We start from the raw sequence: 23230 nt of genomic DNA, 5'->3' as shown, positions 1-23230 counted from the left end.
AGTTATTTGATTGAGGATAGGCTTCTTCGGGCAAACTTTAGAAACCAGAACATTCAGATAGGAATTTTTTACTAGTTTAAACGTGGCATTATTGAATATGGATTCATGGAGCATGTGGCAATTTTGATAGGATAATTTTTTTGTAAATGATTGTGTAATATACTTGAAAACATTCCAGTCGCTTCACTTTTTTTTTTTTTTTTTGATGCTGTCTTTTTCTAGGGTATGTATATTAAATCAACATATGATGGCCTCCATGTAATTACTGGAACTACAGAAAATGTAAGTATTATAACATTTCAGATTATAGGGTGTGTTTTTCTTTTTATTGTTAAACAACTTCTATATCTCAACGTAATTGAGGTTGACTTCTGAGGACATGAACAGATTAAGAGGAAAAAACTAAAAGGACACATTGAGTTAGTAAGTGCTGGTTTGGGAAGAATTTCAATCATTTTATTTAGATTAGAGTAACTACTTAGAGTAAATCAGATGTTTTCTGTTCACAGCCAGAGATTTGTCTTTGTTAAGTATTTTCTGGTTCATGACAAGTTACTGTGACATCTAAAAGAATCAACTTCCATCTATCAAATAGTTTAGTTATATTAAGAAACTTATGTAAGAAAGAAACATCAGATAATTCACGCTTTCTGAATATGCATTATAATTCAGCTTAATTCAGTGAGGTGACAGCATGGTATAACTCACTGGTTTTCACAGTGAGGTCCCTCCCTGGATCAGCAGCATCAGCCTCCCTTGGCAACTTGTTAGAGATACATATTCTTGCCGCCCCCCCCCCCCCCCGCCAGAACTACTGAATCCGAAATTCTGGAGACCAGCCTGTTTCTTAATAAGAGATTTTGTTTTTTATTTTGGGGTTTTTTTTTAAAGATTTTATTTATTTATTTGAGAGAGAAAGCATGTACACAAGAGAGAGCACAAGCAGAGGGAGCAGCAGAGGGAAAGAGAGAAGCAGGCTCCCCACTGAGCAGGGAGCCCGATGTGGGGCTCAAACCCAGGATGCTGGGACCATGACCCGAGCCAAAGGCAGATGCCCAACCAACTGAGCCACCCAGGTGCCCCAAGAGATTTTGTTTTAACAGGTAATTCTAAGACATGCTGAAGTTTGAGAACCACTGCAAGCAATGGGTCAGAATCCCTAGGCCTAGGACCTACAATTAGTTCTGCATCTTAATGGCAGTGTAATTTTTGGCAAGTCACTTACCCTGCCATTGCTTTAGTTTCCTCAACTGTAAACTGGAAATATTATCTGCACTAATACCTCACTAGGTTGATGTGAAAATAAGCTAATAAATGTGAAAGGCTATGCAATAAAGAGCTACAGAAATGTGAAGTGATTGTGTTGAGCCTGAACATGATCACTAAAATAGATTTGAATAGGGTAATAAATCATTATTCCTCCATTTGGTTGTCCCAGACTTCCATCTTACTCTTAAGCAGGTGCTGAGCTTTGAATTTTTTTTTTCTTTTAGAAATTCTGACAAATTACATGTTTATGCTGTGTTCCTTCAAAGAAGACTGGGGTGGAGTTAGTTAATCTCAAGTAGTCATAGATCTCAATATTTTACCAGCATTTTCTTTTTAAAAAAATTAACGTAATTCACTTACTACTTTAATCATTTATTGCTTTTTTCCCACTAACTTCTCTTGGTTTCTTCAGAATAGTGAAATACATAATGTACATTGCAGTTGGATTGCTATACTGACTTTACATTTGGTATTAAATATGGGGTCAGAAATATCAGTAATATGTATATTGTCAACCAATTAAAATTTTTAAAGCAGTGAAATACTGTAATGATACTCCTATCACTGATTCATCATTCTCATTTATTTGTACATTCCTCCAATCATTCATTTATTCATTTGTTCTTGTAACAAACTTTTGTTTCATGTCTGCTATGTTCCAGGCATGGGGCTAGGTATTGAAGGAATTTTTAAACTAAACTAGTTTGCTGTTCCTAAGGAATACAACTAGAGGTTTATGTGTGTAAACAGGTACTGAAATTTATGTAGACAGACAAAGGAAAGAATCATAAATGCTGCCAATGAAACTAGAGAAATAATCACAGAAATGATTTTGAACTATATCTTGAAGAATTTATAGGAATGCATCTCTGTATTGCCTGGGGTCTATAAAAAAAGTGGAGTACTATGTACTGTTCATATTAATTACTCAGTAATATTTGATAAATGGGTGAGTGATCAAAGAAAGATTGATTTTATGAATAGTTTATATATGAACCATATATTAATGGCTTATCATTTAATTCTTTATTCTTGAAAATGTTTTACTATTTTTGGTACCCTCAGTCATTTATCATTAGTAGATCTCTGTTGAGTCTTAGTAAATCTGCTCACTAAAGTGGTTAAGTTATTTTGCTTTGCTCTGCCCTAGTTTCTTAGTTTTCTTTTAGGTAAAATGAGAAGTTTAGACAAAATGATCTCTAGGGTCCCATTTAACACTGAAAGTCTATAATTTATATGACTTATTCCCTTTTTTACTTATCTGGGAAAGAAGTTGTTTCAGTTTCTTTCAATTTTATATACCAACTATCATTTTCTTTTATACCATGATTAGAACCATTGGCTTGATATTTTTCTTCTATACTCTCCTTTAAAAAGATCAATTGTAAGCCAGATAGCACAGGGACTGAGTATAGTTACAGCCCTATTATAGTAATGATTTACACACTTTTCAGAATTGTTGCATGGTACTTGTCTGATTTGATAATATGTCTACCTCCTAAAGGTGCTGTGAAGAAAAATACATTGTTTTCTTGTTATGATACCATTCTGAGGGTTGAGTTCATATCCTAGATGAACTACCCTCTTAACAGTATACTTGCTTTATTATTTGAGTAACTGGAATTCTCTGGGATATTATCTTACCTTGAATTCTGACCTATGATAGATCATTCTTTTGTGAATTTCAAAATTTGTTGAATAGAGGTTAATATTGTTTCAAGACTTCTTTGTTTTGAAATAATTGGAAATTGGAAATGAATAAAAAATAAACTGGAAATCAGTTTTTAAAGTAAATCCTACTTTCTATTATTAGTTATCTGTAGAGCGCAAACAGTATATTAAATACTAGTAGTCATTTTTGTTTAATTTTTTCAAGATTAAATAATTTCTTGATCTAAAGAGGTGAACTTATTGTAGTATTTTCAGGGAAAAGAAATGAGTGATAAAATTTATGTTCTTTATCATTTCCATTATGTTAAATTTAGTCACCTGCAGATCGGTGCAAGAAAATCCACGCTGGCGATGAAGTGATTCAAGTTAATCATCAGACTGTGGTATGTATAGTTACCTTATGAGTCAGTGGGAGGAAATAATATAAAGATCTGCTAAAGCTTTAAAAGGATATCAATGAAATAAAAACACCTGTTTGTGTACAAAATGATTGAATAGCCTTTTTTCAGATCGCTGAATCAATATTCTTAATTATTTGACAGAAGATAAGGCATAGTTTTTAAAAAACCATAATTTTAATACCAGGCTTGGAAATACTGGTGTTGGCTGAGGTTAGATATGCATTTCTATATAGACAGGTGCAGGATAATGTCATATACCCCATGACCTGAGATAATAACTTTGGGCTAAAAATTAAAGTGATGATGCACACAAATTCAACCTTTTCTGGATAAAACTTTTAAGTTTTACTTTACAAACTATGGAATTTCCTAGTAGGTATGTTTTGTAAGGGCATACGTTCATTCATCTACTTTAACATTGATTTGTTCACTGAAGTGTCTAGTAGATAGGTTTATTTTAAATGTTGATTTTTTAAACAAATTTAAAAATTAATAGCCAAATTGGCTCTTCATTTCCCAAAAGAAGACTACAGTTTTTGTTTTAAAACTGTTTCATGTAACTAAATAAGTTCATAAAATTTTCTTGCTCTGTGAACCTCATGAATCCCTTTCTAGGCTAAGATCTTGACAGTGGCATTTTTGTGTCTAGGATAGACTTCCAAGGGCTGTTTTCTTTAATGTTAGTTTTAGAAAATGAACATCATATAATTTTCACTTTGGGCTGTTTTCTGTCTCAGTTGATTTACTTTCTTCTATATCTGCCAAAATAAAGTATATTCTCTAAAACAAATGAAGTTAAAATAATCTGATTATTAATATAATAAACTTCATTTGCAAAAAATGTGGGGTTTTTTTCTGGTAAATATTCTACTTATAGCTCACTAATCCTTCAGAGTGAATAATTATTTCCTATTGTACCTTTTAACTAAATTTGTTTTTGCCTGTTGTAGTCATAGAAGAAACTATTAAAAGGAAAGTCTGTATTTTGGGGATAAGAAGACTGGTGTGAAAAACTCCAGTCTTTCTCACTGACTCTGGTATGAAGGCAGAAGACATTTCATTTTTGGATTTGAGTAAACTGACAACTTTATGATATTGTGGAGAGGCTCCTGAACACTGATAATTAAAATTACACTGTTTCTTCAATGAGTTCATTAACTAAGTGAATAAAAATTAATGAAAGTTTAAAAAATTAAACATATAGGTGTTAGGTTAATAATAATTAATGCAGAATTCTGGTCATCAGCAAAGCCTTTCCACACTATGACAGTTTTGATAATGAGAAAGTTGTCATTACTAGAAACTATACAAAGTGTTTGTCCTAACTTAAGTTTCTTGTCCCCTACGATGAGGATTTGGGCAGTGGGATAAAGCAGCTGCTTCAGTAGACAGGCAGCTTCTCCCTCTTGTAATGTTCATGCTGCCTCCATTTTTGCAATGTGACCTGAACAAATATGACATCTGTTCGATAGTTGGACCAATTTCCAGTTGGTCAATTCTAAGTGGGTGGAATTAGTCTCTAATGAAAAATAAAATTGTTTAAAGGATACTCTTTGTGGGGCAAAGATTTTGATGTTGACCAAACGAATATGAAAGTCTTTAAGGGACTACAAGTGAACTAATAAAATCTATATAGATTGATGATACATAAATACTGTGAGAATGTGTAAATACATCTTTGCATCACAGGAATATTCTAAAATATTGAAAGTGACACAGAATGATGGTTGGGGGAACTTGCTTCCAGTTTTTGCTCTGAAATTGACTTTTGGCTTTAAGTGAATCATAGTAACTAAGCATCAGTTTACCTTTTTATAATAATAATAACCATAGCCAACGTTTACTGAGTTCTTACAGTGTGCCAAGCATCATGTTAAGTACTTTACATATTTTATGTCATTTACTACTTAGAATAATTAGACAAAAAAGGTGTATGTGGAAATTGAGACTCAGAATGATTAACTCGCCTGCAACTCAAAGCTCTCTGACTCCAAGGCCTTCAGTTTTATTATACTACCTCCCCAAACTCAAATTATACAATTATCAAGCAAAAGGAGAAGAATTCTAATGATCATGTAAGTAAAACTCAGGATTCAGTGAGAGATTAAGGGGGAGGGGGGCCCAGGGTAAGAGAAGAGGAAAGGAAGTGAGAATTTACATAACTAGGGCAGTGAATCAGCTGGAGTGAAATTAGAAATGGGTTAGAAATTTAACTTTATTGCTACTTCCTCACTCCTTTCCTTCAGATATATATGTAAAACACCTATCACAATGCCAGGCACACATTAAGAGCTCAATAAAAATTAACTTTCCAACCTACCTTCCTCCCTTTTACCTACAACAACTCTTGGGCCAATTGGAGTCTGGTGTCTTGGCAGAATGCTACTAGAACCTACAAATTGATTTTGGATGATAACAGAGACATTCTCTGACAGGAGAATATGTTGAATTCCCTAAAAGTAGCCTTCCTTAATAATGTAATCAATTACCAGATTGTCTTCTTTGTGTTAAAATGAGAGGCCTATTTGTGTAAGAATGGCTCATTTTATTAAATGCAGCTTAGTCTGCTCTCTATTTCTTGCTGTTGCCTCCTTTGTGGTCTGTACAGTGCTTTTAACTTCTTACTAGACAATATACAGAGGTGATGAAATGGAAATTATCTGGGTTTTGTTACTATAAAAGGTTTGGTAGGTAGATAAATGAGTTGAAACAAGTATAAATTATTTGTAGTCTACAATTGCCCCTTCTGTCCCTCCATTAATTACCAGAGACATTAGGGGTTGGTTATGATATAATAATTACATTAAGGAGTGGCCTAATACATTTGAAATACTTATTTAATATTATTTTTTAATCCAGTAATTAATTGACCAGAATAGCAAGATAATTGCCAATATTGTTCTATACCAATTTAGATTCAATAATGAAGAGTGATGTTCAATCTTATGTTTTGATTGTTATTAGCCCAGTTAGTATTTTTCTGTAATTCTAAAATTTCCTACTGCTAAAGGTAGTAATATACAATATAAAATCTGACAACTTTTCTTATTTTAAAATGCATAGAAAAGCATCTTGAAATTTTTCCCTAAGGGTCTGAGAAAGTTGAATGATTCACAGATGAATTCAAATACTATTTTTTTGAAATTGCTAGTATGGTATATCTTCAAGATGTCCAATTAGATGTATGTATTTTCTAGTTTGCTCTCTTTTTAAAAAGTATATTTTCTTATTTGAAATGAAACTGGAAGTTTTATGTCCTTTTTCATATTGCTATATTCTTTATTATAAATGGCTTTTAAGCTTTTCAAATCAACATACTTCTGTGGCTGAGAAACTGTGGCTGCCAGGTAGGAAGAAGAAAAAATCATGAACATCCAAGCAAAGCAGACTGAGTCCCATTGCATGTCTTCCCCGCCAGTGAAGATCCAACTCCTCAAAGCTGCTGGAATCTCCCAAGATTTTTTCCACTTCATCTGCCACTACATCCCTCTCTCTGGGAGATACCTCGGCATAGTTTGAACCAGCAACTCTGCCCTCACGATGCACTTTTAACACGTTTTTTTAGCTGATGAGACTACTTATAGTTATTAAATCTATTGAGGCATATTCCTAATGAATCTGTTAAATTTTGTTAATACTGTTTTTGGTGTGTAAGTGTTTTAAGGATTCTATCCATACTAAAAACAGATATTTTCTTCTTAGGAATATCAGTTAAAAGGAGTGGGGTATGTGGTGGTTGAATGCAGCATTTGGAAAATTTCCTTTCATTTTGTGTAAATATTAAAACATATTCACAATTATTCTGAAAGGTCTTCTGGAACCTGGTGACTACATTCTGGCATGAAATGGTTTATTATATGTTTCTATAAAGGCTACTGGAGTGGAAAATAACTAGGTTGGGAGAGTCAAAAAGATAGATTACAGCAAATAGTTGGGATGTAGGACATTGATTAGTGAGAAATGGAAGATGAGTACTATAAGCTAGTGTTTTTTATTACCCACCAAATGGTAAACATTGCTCAACAAGACTTACAGGTGGTGGCAGTGGGGGCTGGGGAAAGGGAACATATTAAAGGACTACTGAGTCATCTGGAGAAGTCATTCTAAATTCATTTATATAATTCTCAAAGGTGTCTTCCTTATTCTCTCTTATTCTCACCTCTAGTCTCTCCTTTTTGATTTTGTCCTCACCCTCTTGTTCCTTTAACTCCAGAACAGGAGAGTATTGTTTACAAGGGAAACCAGCATCATCAGAATGGATACAGAATGTGGTGACCCATTAAAGCCCAGCTCTCCCCTCCCCTCCCTCTCACCCTACCGCCCAGTCCCTGAACTTCAGCAGGAAGGAGTGGCTTATTGAATGGAATCAATATCATGATATTGACTAACACCAGATGTTCCCTTTCTTTCTCTCTCTCTGTCTTTTTAAATTTACTAAATTGTTGTCTTTATTTTTTAAGGTTTTTTTTTTCTAATTCCATTTTTTCTCCTTTCCTTTACCATCCTCATCACTTCTCACTTGACTGTTTCTCCTCCATTCTTCATCTTGTTCACTTTTTTTATTCTTGCCTATTTTCTTTTGTTCTTCCTTCTCAAATGAGGAAGTATTTATCTTATAATTCCTTATGCCCAAAATATTGAAAACTGAGACCTCAAAAAGCAGTATTTCTGGTATACCTCATATCTTATTCCTGTAAACCCAAGATGTTGCTGGAGTACAGAGGTTGAATATATTAGCATGGCATTTAACATATTGCTTAATGAATGACTATGAAAATACCATAAAATAACTCTATTAGGGTTCTAAGAAATTGGTATCCTAAAACAGGAAAGGAATTGTTCTCTTTTGGAAGGGAAAAAAATCATGAAGAGTTATTTATCAAAAATTAAAGGAAACAATGCATCATAGATTTCAACCATTCATAGTAATATTTTATTTCAGGTTCTGCCTTATATGGTAGGTAGTTTATGAGATTAATGTAGGTTTTTTTCTTCTATTTTGCATTAAACATTGTAGATTTGATGAGAATGTGTAGAAACTGGTTTCGAAGTGCTACATATTGATATAAATTATATAATATTTTATTTTGCCTAGAGAAATCAATTCATTACTTTATTATCCAATATATTTTGTGAGTTTTCTATTACCAACTGAAATTTGTTATATTAAATCTTTATATAAAGGAGATAAGTTGTATGATGCCTTAATAATGGTAAATTGCTATTAACCAATTTATTTTTTCAGCAGATTTCTACATCCTGACTTATTTCTTTCTTAATTCTATACTTCTTACTACCTTCACCAGGAAAACGTAATTGCCTTTGAAAATGGTTACTCCCAATTTATTTTTATTAGTAGTATATATACATCTTTTGGTATCAACAGACAGTTAATATAATCTAGTTATTTTCCATGGAATTTTAGAAGTTTTTTTATAAGTGATTATTTTGTATGTTTCAAATGTATCTATTGGCTGATGTTCTTACCTGCTTTGGCTTATTAAGTGTGCAACTCACTTGCAAATCAGTATCAATAGCTTCAGCCCTTTTCCTACCTGTATGGAAAAGGCAAAAAGTCAGCCAGTCACAATTGCCTAATATACTTTCTGTCTGTGGGGTGGGCAATTAGTAGATAATAGTTAACTGTCTGAAAAAGATAAAAATTATTGCATGAAAGGGAAACATGTTAGAGCACCATAACACAGGAAATTCAAGAGATAATGATAACAATCTCAAATTCTTTTTAGGTTATTTAGCCCTAGGATTCAAATATAGGCTTCATCCTCTAAATTAATATTCTGATCAGCCTGGTGGCTGAAACTTTAGGTAGTGTAACCACTGATTACTTTTACATTTCTCTCATCTTATTACCCTAATACTGGGCAATAAAGAATTTTTTTAAATTGAAACAAATGTCTGAGAGAGTTCAGTATGGCCCCATTTGGAGCTGACACTAAGTTACCTTTTTTGTCTGAGTTGTTGGGTTTCTGGTAAAATGATTTCTAAAGATAACTGCTACAGTGAAAGTATTTTTAGCCATTATGGAAGTTCTTAAATTAAGTTTTTTATTAATAAAGATTTATATTGCTGTTTATTTAGCTATATATATACATATATACACATGCTTTGGTTTTGTTTTGATACATATAGACGTCTATTGCAGTATTTGCTTATATTTTCAGGTAAACATGTCTGTTAAATGTCTGACAGTAAATGATATTCATAGCAAAAGTTGTACATTTTTAAGCATGTCACTTTTTGAATAGCATGGTTTGGGTTACTTTTAATTTTTTTTTCCATTTGGAGTCCCAAATTAAATTTAAGCATGGTTTTTCATAAGAACAGATGTTTTCTTTATTCTTTCTCAGAATTCTTATAATATATATAACATAATATATAAAAATCTATAGGAGCTATAGATTTTTTAGATAACAGTGCTTTGTTTCATCCTTTAGTTTTGTTGACTAAGACTCTTTTTTATTTTAAGATGTGTATTTCCAGTATCTTTGCAAGAACAAAAATGAAATATAGGAAGGAATGGTGAAATATAATAATTTCCTAATATGTAAACACAAAATTGTTTTAAAATTCAACCCATGTAAATATCTTTAAAACTTTTAGTTAAAAACCTTTATTATTATGGTTCTTTTAAAATATGTCCTTGATTTTGGTGGGGGGATGAGGTTCTGTTGTATGACCAAAGATTTTCCCCAAAAGCCTTTCCCTGTAATGTGATTGTCTTCTTCCTCCATCTTTCCCTAGCAGAGGCTTTCAAATTCACTCAATTTTATGTTTTGGAATGAAATAAAAATAACATTGGCTTTGATTCGGTTTTCTATAGCATATACAAATGTAAACCATTAAGCCTCCAAAATAAACCTTTGGCCTTCAGAGACCACAACATTACCAAATACCATATGGAAATGGAAGAAGGGAAAGAGAGCTGTATGCTCAAAATGCTAAACTGTACCCACAGTTTTTTAATCAGCCGGTCACAGAAGCAGAGACACCAGTGATAGAAAGGCTGCAGTTAGGGTATGTGATAGATAACAGGAGATGATGCAAGTAACAGGATATGCAAATGTGTCACTTTTGGTGAAAACTATGTAGGTGAGTCGTAAAACGTAAAGGAAAAAAATGATGACTGTTTTCTTCCTCCCATGAGCTTCCGCATGAGCCAATCAAGAAATTCTGATGTAGCTCTACAGAACTTGTTGTTTATGGAGGAAAAGACTCTAGGAAGGGGGTGTGCAATAGGTAAAAGTACTAGTTTACTGTAGTCCTCAAGTTGGCTTTCTGTCTTGGACTACTTGTTCATTCTATAGCAGTGAGAAATGTGCTTTCTCTTTAAATATATACACACGTTGTATATGTGACTCTCTGAAATTCAGAGAATTTCAGAATGAAATTGAAAATATGAAAATACTAAGTACAAAAACATACATGTAAATCAAATTGTGAGCAACTCAGCATGGTCCAAGCTTCAGAGTAAAATTAAGCCACATAAAAAACAAATGCCTTGGCATCCTCTTACTTCACTGGATAAGTGCCTTTTAAAGTTAAGGAGGATGTGAGATGAAGAGTCGTTTAATGAATAAAGATGTAAAATTATGGGGGTTTTCCCCTAATGAAAATAAAACTTTTAATTTCCATATTCCTTCTTTTCAAATGCTTGTTCCTTTTCCCCAAGATTACCTTTTCTAAACTAATGTTTGTAAAAATATCAGTACTAAGGTTTTATACAAAATAGTTACACCTTAGGGCATTTCTGAATACTGTGAATTACCTATTTAAATTACTTCATGCTAGAAGTTAAAATCATTTTTTTGTGTGTGTAGTTACTTAACCAAATGTATACCTTTCAGCTTATATTCACTTATATTTGAACCATGGGCAAATCTCTGTTTCTACTCAGTAAATGAATGGAAGAGCAGAATTAGGATATCTCCAAATATACTATAATTTAATATTGTAAGACCTTCTCATTAATATTTTGTGAAAAAAATAAATTTAGGTGAAGGCGAAGTTTCTAGATTGGTACTCAAGGTTTATAGTTCTAGGATCTTTGAAAGATATTGTATATCAAAATTCATTACTTCTGAAATGTTTATAAATATGACATTTCCTCCACATAGCTTGTTTTGCTAAAGAAAGAGGCAGTCACAGATATAAAATGTTGGATTTATTAGGTATATCAATATCTTTTTAGTAATGCGGAGGAATAGAACATTATAATAAATATCTCAGCAACAAAAGATTTGTAAAGACAGAATGTCATTAGTCACAGCATGTGGGTTGTGTATTAAATTAAGTCTCTAAAGTGCTTTTAAAAAGAGTAGAAGGACATTTGGGTATAGCATGGCTCATGTCATCAGACATTCATATAGGCACACCTCAAGTCTCTTTGAAATTTCCTTTGTGAAGAGGTGTAATTTATACATTACAACTTGTGGGTAAGAGTGTGTGTATACACAGGAGCATGTATAAATGTTAATGAATCTGTTACTTTGTCTTGTGAAGGATAATAACTTTAAAAATAGTTTAAGAAATGTCCTATCTTCCTGTCTAGGTATAGAGATGTTTTCTTATAACTCCAAATACAACTGTGACAAAGGTAAAGAAGTTCTGGGTTGATAGGCTTAAATTCTTACCTTTATACTTATTTTAACTTCGGCTTCTTGGGACCATAGGGTAGAGTTTCTTTTTATATGTTGGTCAAATAATTCACCAAGTGTTTGGGAATCAGATAGGCTAGGGCATGTCCTACAGGGATCAGAGACTATTTCCTCCCTCTGTGTACCAAGAGGAAAGGAAGCCACTCATCTCTTCAGCACCAACCCCAAAGCCTCTTGTGCACCTAATCTGGGCAACTCATTGTCCAGGGACCTGCCACTTATGTTGCCCTTCACCCAAGGAATTACAAGCCCCATCTACAAGAAAGCAGAACCTCTGGCTTTTAACATTTGGGATACCTTAAAGATTTTCTTGGGAAATTTAATCTGGTTTGTGTTGTATGTAAAATACATTTCAGTGTGCAGGTTGGCAGTTACATCTAAACTAGTAAGTAATATGACTTGCCATTGCTTAGAGACACTGGCTTGTGCTACTTTGGACAGTCAGGAAGATATTAGTAGTTCAGCATATGTGAAAATACATATTACTATAACTAATAATACAGAATTTGTATAAGGTGCATATGGTGATTTTTAAAAGATTCATTCACCCGTGAACTTAATATGAATGAAATATTCTAATAAATGTTGAAAAGGAGAAACTTGGACTACTTACAACCACTTTAAAACAGTTTTCTGGTTAAAAAAAAAAACCTTCTTAAAAGTGTTTATATAATGTGTATGATAAAGCAGAATCTTCCTATGACAAACAGGAACTTTATCCATTGTTACATTCCTTTTCATAATCACATCACTATAACTTTAGGTCTGGAGTATCCAAGATGCAAATACTACTTTTTTCATATGTTCATTTATAAGAAAGTTTATTTGGTAAACTTAGGGTAAAGAATGTCTATTAGAGCTTTAGTATCATCAATTATATGCATTTAGAGAAAAATTTAATACATCTTGGTTTTACAGACTAAACTCCTGTTGGAGTTTCAAGGCCCTTTCTTGTCTCTGAAATGCTTTAATTCTCATGTCACCATATGATGTTACTAGTCAAGTTTTTAACAGATAATTGTCTACCATTTGTAAAGCACCTTATTGATTGCAAGTATATCCAGACAAATAAGACTCTGTTTTTATTCTCAAAACAAACAAACAAATGAAAAAAAAAAACCTCAAAATCCCATTTTGTGAGGTAGCTGGAGAGGAGGTGGGGTGAGGAAAAATATATAACTTTAATTAGAGGCAGTATGTGAAAAAATGTCACTAGAGAGAGACAGTGTGCTATGAGATTCACATGAAGAAAAAAGGATTCTAGATGTTGAGAGGCTTTATGAGGTCAGCCATTTGTATGATGGATATTGCACTTACAGTGAACCTTTATGGATAGGTAAGATTTTGTAGGTGGGAGAAAAGTTACAAGCAGAAGGAAGAGTGCTTTTGCAGAGACATGGCCAAGGAAAAAAAGTAGTGTTGAGGAGAGTGTATACTTAAATCCACCACCTCTTCGAACCATATAGAACTGAAAGTTCTCAAAACAGTGATACTTTTTCTCACGCCTTTCTCCACTCCCTCAAACTCCACATCCTCTTAAACTGTTGACCTCCTAAGAAACTCAGCTTATGCCAATAGGAAGCCTTTCCTCAACCTGCAAAGATGGGTTAGATGCCCCTTTCAGGGACTCCCACTGAATCCTCTATTGACCCTATATTGAGGTTCTCTTTATTGTAAATGTTTCCCACTGCTCATTATGCTCTTTAACAAGGCTCGGGCTGATGTATGCACCATTACATGCATACTACATGGAAGGTACATGATAAATAAACTGACTGTAAGTTATTATAGTTAGTCTTAAAAACATTAAGCACCAAAAATATTCTGGACATGGGCGAGTCACTGCCTTCAAGAGGCTCATCATGTGTGTAGTACAGCAGTTCCAAAATGTGGTTCCCAGACCAGTAGCCTCAGCACCACTTGGGAACTTGTTTTAAAAATGCAAATTCCACCTCAGACCTACTGGATCAAAAACTGAGGGTTAAAACACAGCAATCTGTTTTAACAAGCTTTCCAGTTGATTCTAACGCATGCTAAAGTTCGAGAAGCACATTAAAGTGAAATAAAGACTAGACAGCTGTGGCCATATTGACGAAGGAGCTATTTGAGGAAGTGATTCTTTAGTTGGGCCTTCAGAGAGCTTTTCAAAGGTTTATAAGGGAAAAACACTTTCTCACTGTAGCAGTATTTCGGAGCTACAAAAGACTAGAGGCAGAAAGACCAGTTTGGACTCTATTTTAAGTCTAGCAATCAGGTAAAGCAAGCCAGAACTAAGGCAGTAAGAAGAGACATTAGTTTCTAGGATCTATTCTTTAGGACAAGTGGATTAAAAAGAGGGGAAGTGGTCATAGGTGACCCCATGCTCCAAATTTGAGATGATGATGGGGAACTTTTTTTTTTACTGATGTTGAATGAGAGCAGGGAGATAATGAGTTTTATTGTCAAAATGTTACATTCATTTGAATTACCAATAGGATATCTAGAGGGTGGGGCATGCTTGCTCTCATAATGCTTTGTGCTTTAGAATCGAACAGACTTGAATATGAATTCTGGCTTTGCCACTTAACCAAATTTGTAATGTTGGCTGAGAAAACTTAGAATCTCCTTTTGCTTCAGTTTCTTCACATGTGAAATGGGTTTAATAGTTTCCCTCATACAGATGTTAAGAATGAAAATACAAAGCAACGTAATACAGTTACGAAGAATATAGCATAGTGAATTATTGTTGCAGATTATTCAGTAGCTATTAGTATGGATGAATTGAACTGTTGGAAGTATGCCACTAGAGTTCTTCTAGGAAGCAGGGATGATTCGTTTTTTTTTTTTTAAGATTTTATTTATTTATTTGAGAGAGAGAGAATGAGAGACAGAGAGCAGGAGAGGGAGGAGGGTCAGAGGGAGAAGCAGACTCCCTGCTCAGCAGGGAGCCCGATGTGGGACTCGATCCCGGGACTCCAGGATCATGACCTGAGCCGAAGGCAGTCGCTTAACCAACTGAGCCACCCAGGCGCCCAGGGATGATTAGTTTTGAGAGGCATATACACAAAGTTGGTAGTGGAAGCTTTGGGAAGAGAAGAGACCATTGTAAGAAGACAGCATGCAATTTTAGAAAGGAGTCTAACAGCCTAGGGTAAACACCTGCATTTATCGGTTGTGAGGAGGAAAAAAAGATGGAGAACACAGCAATCAGAGATATACCAGGACCTAATCTGTTGTTGTATGATCTATTGGCATTTTGCTACCCATTCTGCGTATTACAGTTGGAATGTATCATGACTTTGGAAATCTATTGTAATCATTTAGCCTCTGCAAGAATATTGAAACATCTCTTTTGGTATTGAGCTCACTGTTTCACAAGTCAGCTGATTCCTTTCTGGATGTCTTTGATTATTAGAATATTTTTCTTCACATGTATCCTTAACCCATTATCTCTTGAAATTTTGTACCTTATTTAATTCCTTTCTGTATTAGTGGATTAGCCTCTTATGTTAGCCACCACTAGGATCCCTTCTTCCTTCTTTCAAATCTCCCTCTATCTTCTACTACAGAAAAGATTTTATTGCAGCCAATGTAAAGAATACTTGACAATCATTTTTTAAAGTTACTTTTATATCCTTACATGGTTTCTAATGCGGGTCTCTCACACAGTATTTTAAAAATATAGCCAGCAACAAGAGGAAAAATGGAAAGCTAATCTTAGAAAATGATTATTTTACTTATTTTCACATGAAGTTCTAACTCACATACTTGCCTCTTTTTATCATACCGGCTGTCCATGTCCCCCTATAATCTGTTAACCATAAGTATTTCAATAACAGTTAAAGAGAAAAGTTAATTTCAAGAATTCACTACACTTATTATATGGCAGAAGATATGTTAGGATATCACAAAACCAAAGCTGGGAATCATTTTTCCTGGAGCTTTAGTACCATGTCACATTTGCCCTTGAATAGAACATGGTACAACCCAATAAATGGATACAATTGTTAAGAATTATATATAGTAGACAAGGTAGAAACTAATGAAGAAATGAACCAAATTAGAGAGTTTGAGATAAGTCTAAGGAAAAGGACTATTTAAATGAGAGATGTGAGGTCCGGTTGCTGTTTAGGAGTGTACAAGCCCTGGATTGGACTGATACAGCTAAAACCTACCTCTGTTACTGAGAAAAATGTCACACACAGGCTGTGAATTGCTCAGCCAGCTTCATTCCCATTCAGTAATTAATATGTGAACCTGATTTAACACTTAAGTATCTGCTGAAATAATTCACTGAACCAAAATCAACAGATAATACAGTTCTTATTAAGCACAGCTGAGTAATAAATTTTTTTTGCTAATCATCTGAAAGTATAATTAACAGAGAAGATGTAATTCCCCCATCACCACGTTTTACTGTTTTAAATAGTGTTGTCTTTCTGGTTATACTTTTTGTGGAAATTGTCCCTACATAACAAACAGTCCTCATTAAGTAATTCATAAAATTAATGATTTTCTAACGAATATCACTATTCATGGACTAAGTCCATTTATTTTGTTGATTTTGTTGTTTATAAGAATAATGTGTTTATCACTTAAAGTTCAGGAAATAAAAGTATAAAGAAGAAAATATATACTCATCCCTTTAACGTAACCACAGTTCATGATGTTGTGTATCTCTATCTTTTCTATATTTATATAAAAATTTTTTACAAAGGTAGAGTTGAGTTACATTTGCTATTTTGGGACTTCCCTTTTTTCCACACAACAATTTTTATATCCCTTACTAATGGACATTTACATAATGTACAGTTTTTGGTTGGTTTAAACAGTACTGTGACACACATGTTGCACATTTATCTCTGCTTTTATCCAAATCATTTCCTTATGATAGTGGAGGTAAAACTGGGGAATCAAAGGTACATAACTTTATATGGGTCTTCATGGATATTTGCTTACTTTTGTTTAAAATATTGCTGATGCTATGTCAGTGAGAGCAGGAAGGCTGATTGATAAATAGTAAAACTTGTGTTGCATGTGAGTGTTGGATCACTAAATTCTACACCTGAAACTAATATTACACTGTATGGTAACTAACTGGAATTTAAATAAAAACTTGAAAAAAAAAAAGAAAACTGAAAAAAATAGTAAAATTATATACTTTTCTGCCATTAAATAACATTCAGCTATAAAATTAAAATCTAACCAAATTACTATTTTCTCATCAAAAAAACAATTTACTTCTCATGGAAAAACAATTCTGTTTTGGGGATTGCATATTCAAATAGGGTATAAAGTGTGAAAGAACAGGATGAATCAAATTGCATTGAACATGATAGAAGAAAACACCATCTAGCCTTAGAAATTCTCAACTAGTCACAATGATCGTATCAGGAAAAAATGGAAAGAAATTGGTGGATAGAAATGTGTAATTGTTGAGAATACATATGCTAAAAGAAAAAGATGGCCATCATATTGACTGTTTTAGTATAGTTAGTAATTATTTGAATAAATAAAAGAAATGATAAAATGTGGTTATCATTAATAAGTTGTTCATAAACTCTTTGTATAAACAGCATGTTTTCTCCTCTAAACCTTGAACTCAAAAATCTGCTTGCATATTTTTTTGGCAAGCAAAATGAACACTTGGATTTGAATTCACTTTGCTTTGACTCTTGGCTTATAGAAATGGCTGCAGAGACACTACTGAGCTATCAGAGGAATCAGACTCAATGTTCTACACCTTTGGGCACATAATCCTCCTCACTGATATGTAATGGGAGACATTTGACCAGTTTCATTACTTTAGTTATCTGCGTTAATGTGATTTTTTTTAACTGGCAGCCTCTTATTCGTGTTAGGCAAGTATCATAATGATCATTTTGCTTCATATCAGGGACCCCTGAGTTTTTAAGCGTTGTAGAACCTCACTTCTTTTTTGTCCTTTTTCTCTTCACCATCACTCCTTTCAGCTGCAGTAGAGCTTATGATTTAAATGAATGCCCATGCATTTTATAAACCACCATCTCCCATTATCCCACAGTGGCTGCAGTCCAGAGTATCTCTTCATCATAGTCTCAGAATCTGTGATTCTTTCCGTGGAAGTACTTATTCTTTTCAGCTTGATCATTATCTTCCAGGCAAAAACATGATGAATAACAGACAAGGGCACCCATTCCCTTGCACTTGGGTACCTAGGAAGAAACTAGATTACTGTTCAGACTATTTGTTAAATCCTGTTTATAATCCAGGATAAATTTTGATCCAATGTATTTATATAACATCCTGGAAAATTCTAATCCATTAGAGTTGGGATAAAATGTTCTCTAAGTGTGAAATGTGTTTATAGCTATTTTTAATGTGCTTCTTTAAAGCATAGTGAGAGGATTTCAATTACCTGATAGCTGCATAACTAGTCCATCTTCAAGCAAACTAACTAATTATTCTATGTTTAAAAGCTTAAAAGGATGATGAGTGAAGTAATTTAACATGGAAAAGAGTTGAGCCAGGTTTCAGGACATTTATTAAGTACTTGGGTTTAATTATACAATATGTTTTGAGGTGATTCTCAAATAGAATAGCTTTTCATTAAATTCAGCACATTATATTTTAAGTTTATAGGGTCATTTGGAACACATTTCCAATAGCTGCTGCATGGGAGTAGTGTGACGTCATTTTTTCTTCTATCCTTATAATGTGGTAAAAGGTTAATTCTATTGATGCTGTCTGCCATGCATCGGAGTGTTGCCTTGCTTTGTCAGTAGCAGCTATCAGTAGTATAAACTCAGCCTAATTGAGAGAGAATTGTACCACAAATTTCTAAAAGATGGTGATGAGAAAGCATGTGGTATAGCTTGCAAGCTCAGGACATTGCCAAATCCTTGTTTTCAAGCATGTGGATTTTTGAATTGTACTTGTGAACAGAGCTTGGATCTAGGCCTTGCACAGCATTAATGATGACATAATTTCTTTAAACTCTAAATTACTCCATTGGTAGGATACCGTTTTAGTCTCTGCTTTGACATGGTAAATGTCCATTATGTTATCTCATAATAATATGGACTCTAATGCAATAACATGGTTAATCAATTCAGAGATAAAATTTCTTTTTTGAGTATATATCTCCTGAAAATTGATAGGATGGTACACCAATTATGTGATTTTCTTTTTTTTTTTTTTTACTAATCTTATTAAAGGGGGAGAACATTAAATCTTTGAATACTGTACCTCAATTTTATTGTAATGATTTTGCTGGTTACCAGGTGGGGTGGCAGTTGAAAAATTTGGTGAATGCACTACGAGAGGACCCGAGTGGTGTTATCTTAACTTTGAAAAAGCGACCTCAGAGCATGCTTACCTCAGCACCAGCTTTACTGAAAAATATGAGATGGAAGCCCCTTGCTCTGCAGGTAATGAAGCTTAATCATAAGTCATACACCATCATTTTAGCCATAGATTATCTCAGTAATGCTTCTTTATTGTGCCTCATCTCAGCAGCATATGGATTAATCTTGTATGCTTTTGAAAATTGGTTTGTGAAATTATCTCCTCACAGCTTATCCTAATAGGCTTAATTGTGATGAAATCTGTAAGTTACTATAACTAAAACCCAAATGATAAAGAACTCTGCCTGAATTTGTAAACATTTAAAGCATAATTACAAAAAAACACAAGTTATTTCAAGCCAAAATATGGATAGAGAGGGAAATGAGAGGTTTCATTTCGAGATGTAATCTTCTATTTAAAAGTTACACTATCATATTTCTTGGAGAAACTGAATGATAGTTTATAGAATTCTTTTAAATCAGGTCATAAGGTAGTAATAGTTATTTATAAACAGTAGGTAAAGGAAGTTTTATATAGTAATTAAAATGTACCTACTACATTCCCTTTGATCATTTTTTCTTTTCCACTCTGTCAGGTGGCAAGATAGGGAAATTATTGCATTAGAATTTCTGCATTTTTCTTCAGCATGAAACCACTCTAAAATATTACTCTATGGATGTTGATAAATTATATTCATTAAGAAGCATAGTTATCTAGGAAGTTATAAGAATATGATTCCGATTAATGAAAGACAAGGAAGTAATACATTTCTTTCCATTTCAGTCAATATAATCTTTAAACGCATCATAAAAGAAATATTTGTCTTTCAGAAAACCTGCATTTTTAAAATAGAAGACTATTACCTTTGTTAGAAGTCTAATATTTTAAAATTGTAATTGCCCACTGAACTAGAACATTGCCCATTGTTCAGATTAAAAAGAAAAGCAATATATGTAAATGCCATTGTTATCACTGTTATATAAATTGTTCCGAACTTGTATATTAGTACCATTCTTAGATGTTTTTCCCCCTAAAATCCTAAATTCTCTGTTACACATGAATGGCCTTATGGAGTATAATGATTTCTCATCGTTTAAAACTTTACTACTTATTGGCCTCAAAGTTGCATTATATTTAAATAACATAAAAACATATAAAATGTTCTAACATTAAGGTCTTTAAATTTTTAATGTTAATCTTTCATTTTTCAAATGAATATATGTAATCTGTATTAATATGTCCAAATACATTTGATTTGCAGTATATGTCTATTATCAAATATTTTTAATGTCATTAAAGTTCAGAGTTCAATGGTTTTTGACTCATTAAATCATAAATTAGCAGATCAGACTTTCCCATCACATCATTTTATTTTCTCACTGTATTATAAGTTGCTTTGTTGTTCCACTCTGTAGTTTTCCTATTGACATGTCTTCCTCAAAGATCCTGAGAGGCGGGAACACTGAAGAAGAGTCCCACAATTTCAGCCATTAGGTTTTCTTCTCTATATATGTGTAGTTAAACTTAACAACTTCTCTCTAATCCCTTCTATTTCACCTTGGACCCCAAAAAGACACTATTTTCTTATTGATCCATGAACTCTGTTTGAGGGAATATCTCTAGGAAATAAATTGATAATTTGGTCCCTTTTTAGATTCTTTTCCACAAGCACAAACTGGAGAATTAAGGTAATGACACTATCCAGTTAATCACTTTTATATAAAATGCTGAAATAATTGAAAAACCAACATTTCTTTTTTGCCACACATTTGGTGTGTATATTCAAAGCGGGAGAACAAAGACTTTAATTTTTTAAAATTATTTCACATCATGGTTTAATTATATTTATGTTATTAGGATACTGTTTCTAGGTCCATTGCTAACTGCCAAGAAATATGCCTCACAGATCACTAATTATATTTATTCCTCATTGCCTGTTCAGTTACTCTGAATATATTTATAAATTTACTTTTTCAGATTGCTGAAATCAGAAAAAAGAAAATCAGCATTTCCATAAGTGCTTATATGTATCCACATTTTTGTAAATTTGTTATTTCAACTGAATTTAGTTCCACTGAAATGTATTGTCCAAGTTCAACTCCTTATAGATAAACAATACTGTTGGGAAGGTGGGGAATTTGCTTTTAACTTCTTTAAAAAATTGCTTCAGTGGTTGACTTTTTACAGAGCAGAAGGAAAAGTATTAGTTTTAATTAAATACTTCCTAATGGTGGTAAAGCAAGGTCTTGGTGGTAAGAGCAATGGATAAGTCCTCTAACCTACCATATCACCATCACCAAATACCCCTGAAATTTTGAAGACCTGAAATTGTACCATTACAGAGTTTCTTGACCTTACAGCTTTGGCCTACTCTAAAATACAGAGATACCAAAAGCGTAATGGTAACTTTCTGGTCAGAATTTTTATAGAGTGTAAATTAACCAAAGCTGAACAAAACCTGAAGGTACCAGAATCTGTAGATTAAAGGTAGACTGCCTCCAGAGGGGGAAAAGTCAAAGAAATAATGATATAAGAAGGTCTTGCAGGCAGTTTTGGATTCCTTTGTGACTTTGCCTGAGGCCACATATTTTTCCTAGTGTCTAAGAAAGGACCTCAGATGTGAAATATAATGCTTAATGCAGGAATAATCCTCTGTGCAGCCCCAAGTACCAATCTTACTGTATTCTTGCTTCTGGTATGTGTACAAATACGTTGGAGCTAAAATGTCTGTTAACTCAGTTAAATATAAATCTTCAGTGTTCTCACCTGGAGAATTGGACCTTAGGTTATTTTTTTTTCCATACAAACAGTCTACTAAGAATGATTTAAATAGAGGTAACAAAAAGAAATAATTTATGGCATTTATTTAACTCAGTATATCTATTACAACTTTCTCTTCTCTACCAGGCTTAATTTACCTACTAGCATTTTCAAATAAAATATGGCCAAGTTTGTGTGGTGTGGAGGCAGACACTAATACATGCATCTTAAAAAAGAAAAACTTTATTCTAACATAAGGAATAATTATTTTTTGAACTAACAAGGAAATAATTTGTACCTACACAAATAAAATTTAACCTTGTCTACCCTAAGGTAAAAGATCATTAAAGAATTCCACATTTTTATGAAAGAAGTTTTATTTCTAAAAATATTTTGAAAGGATAGTAACTTCTGTTGTTAATCAACTGCAATAATGAATTTGGATTTGGATTTTCTTGTGAAAATCATTCATGAAATTATAGCCAAATAAACAAAAGCATACAATTCAACTTCATGCTCACAGAGCAATTTCATTAGTACATTTCATGAAATTTGGCAGTTCTTTTTTTAAATTTCTGATTTCTCAAACATTTTGCAATAGAACTGAAAGACTTAAAGATACCTTAGTCAAATATTACGAGCAGATTTAACCTGGAGTTGAATTCTGTTGTCATCTGTACCCATTTATAAATAGTAGAGATGTTCTACCTGAGACAGAATCTTTTATTCTGTGAGAGCAAACCAGGGATCTCCTGCTTTCCAAGAACTGTTTTTAAAAACGTGTTCTTAGTAGCACTTCTACTAATGTCCTGGATTTTGGTGACCTTGGTGATTGCTTATGGTCAAGTTCTTCCAATTTAATGAAAAAATCCCAAGGAACTCTGAATAAGCTTCAAGGTATATTTTTGGTGTTTGTGGTTTTAAGTAAGTGTGTGTAGGTCACAAGCATGCGTGGGTGGTGTCATTTTCTTCTTACAAGAGATGCATGGGAGAATTAGCTGGACGCTAGCAAGAGTGTTGATTGAAATCACATCACTGGGAATCAGCAATTTTTAAAAACATTAAAGAACCCAGCTTTTTTGGTGAGAATGCATCTCAAATGATCACTATAATCAATGTTGGAATTCAACATATTGATATAGGTTTCAT

At 33.3% G+C, this 23230-nt stretch overlaps 1 protein-coding gene across 4 annotated transcripts in view; it reads left to right on the top strand.

Annotated features, from left to right (window-relative positions):
* Positions 1-23230, top strand: part of CNKSR2 (connector enhancer of kinase suppressor of Ras 2) — a 273654-nt gene that overhangs the window by 135709 nt on the left and 114715 nt on the right. For 2 of the 4 annotated variants that reach the window (XM_021682276.1, XM_021682269.1), the window contains exons 7-9: positions 223-282; positions 3255-3323; positions 19258-19404. In XM_021682276.1, coding sequence (XP_021537951.1) covers positions 223-282; positions 3255-3323; positions 19258-19404 — 276 coding nt within the window. The remainder of the gene's footprint in view (positions 1-222; positions 283-3254; positions 3324-19257; positions 19405-23230) is intronic. The other 2 variants (XM_021682287.1, XM_021682283.1) reach the window with 1 other exon arrangement.

This window comes from Neomonachus schauinslandi, chromosome X, assembly GCF_002201575.2.
Source record: "Neomonachus schauinslandi chromosome X, ASM220157v2, whole genome shotgun sequence".
NCBI classification, from domain to species: Eukaryota; Metazoa; Chordata; class Mammalia; order Carnivora; family Phocidae; genus Neomonachus; species Neomonachus schauinslandi.
This window is presented reverse-complemented; position numbering and strand designations above follow the sequence as displayed.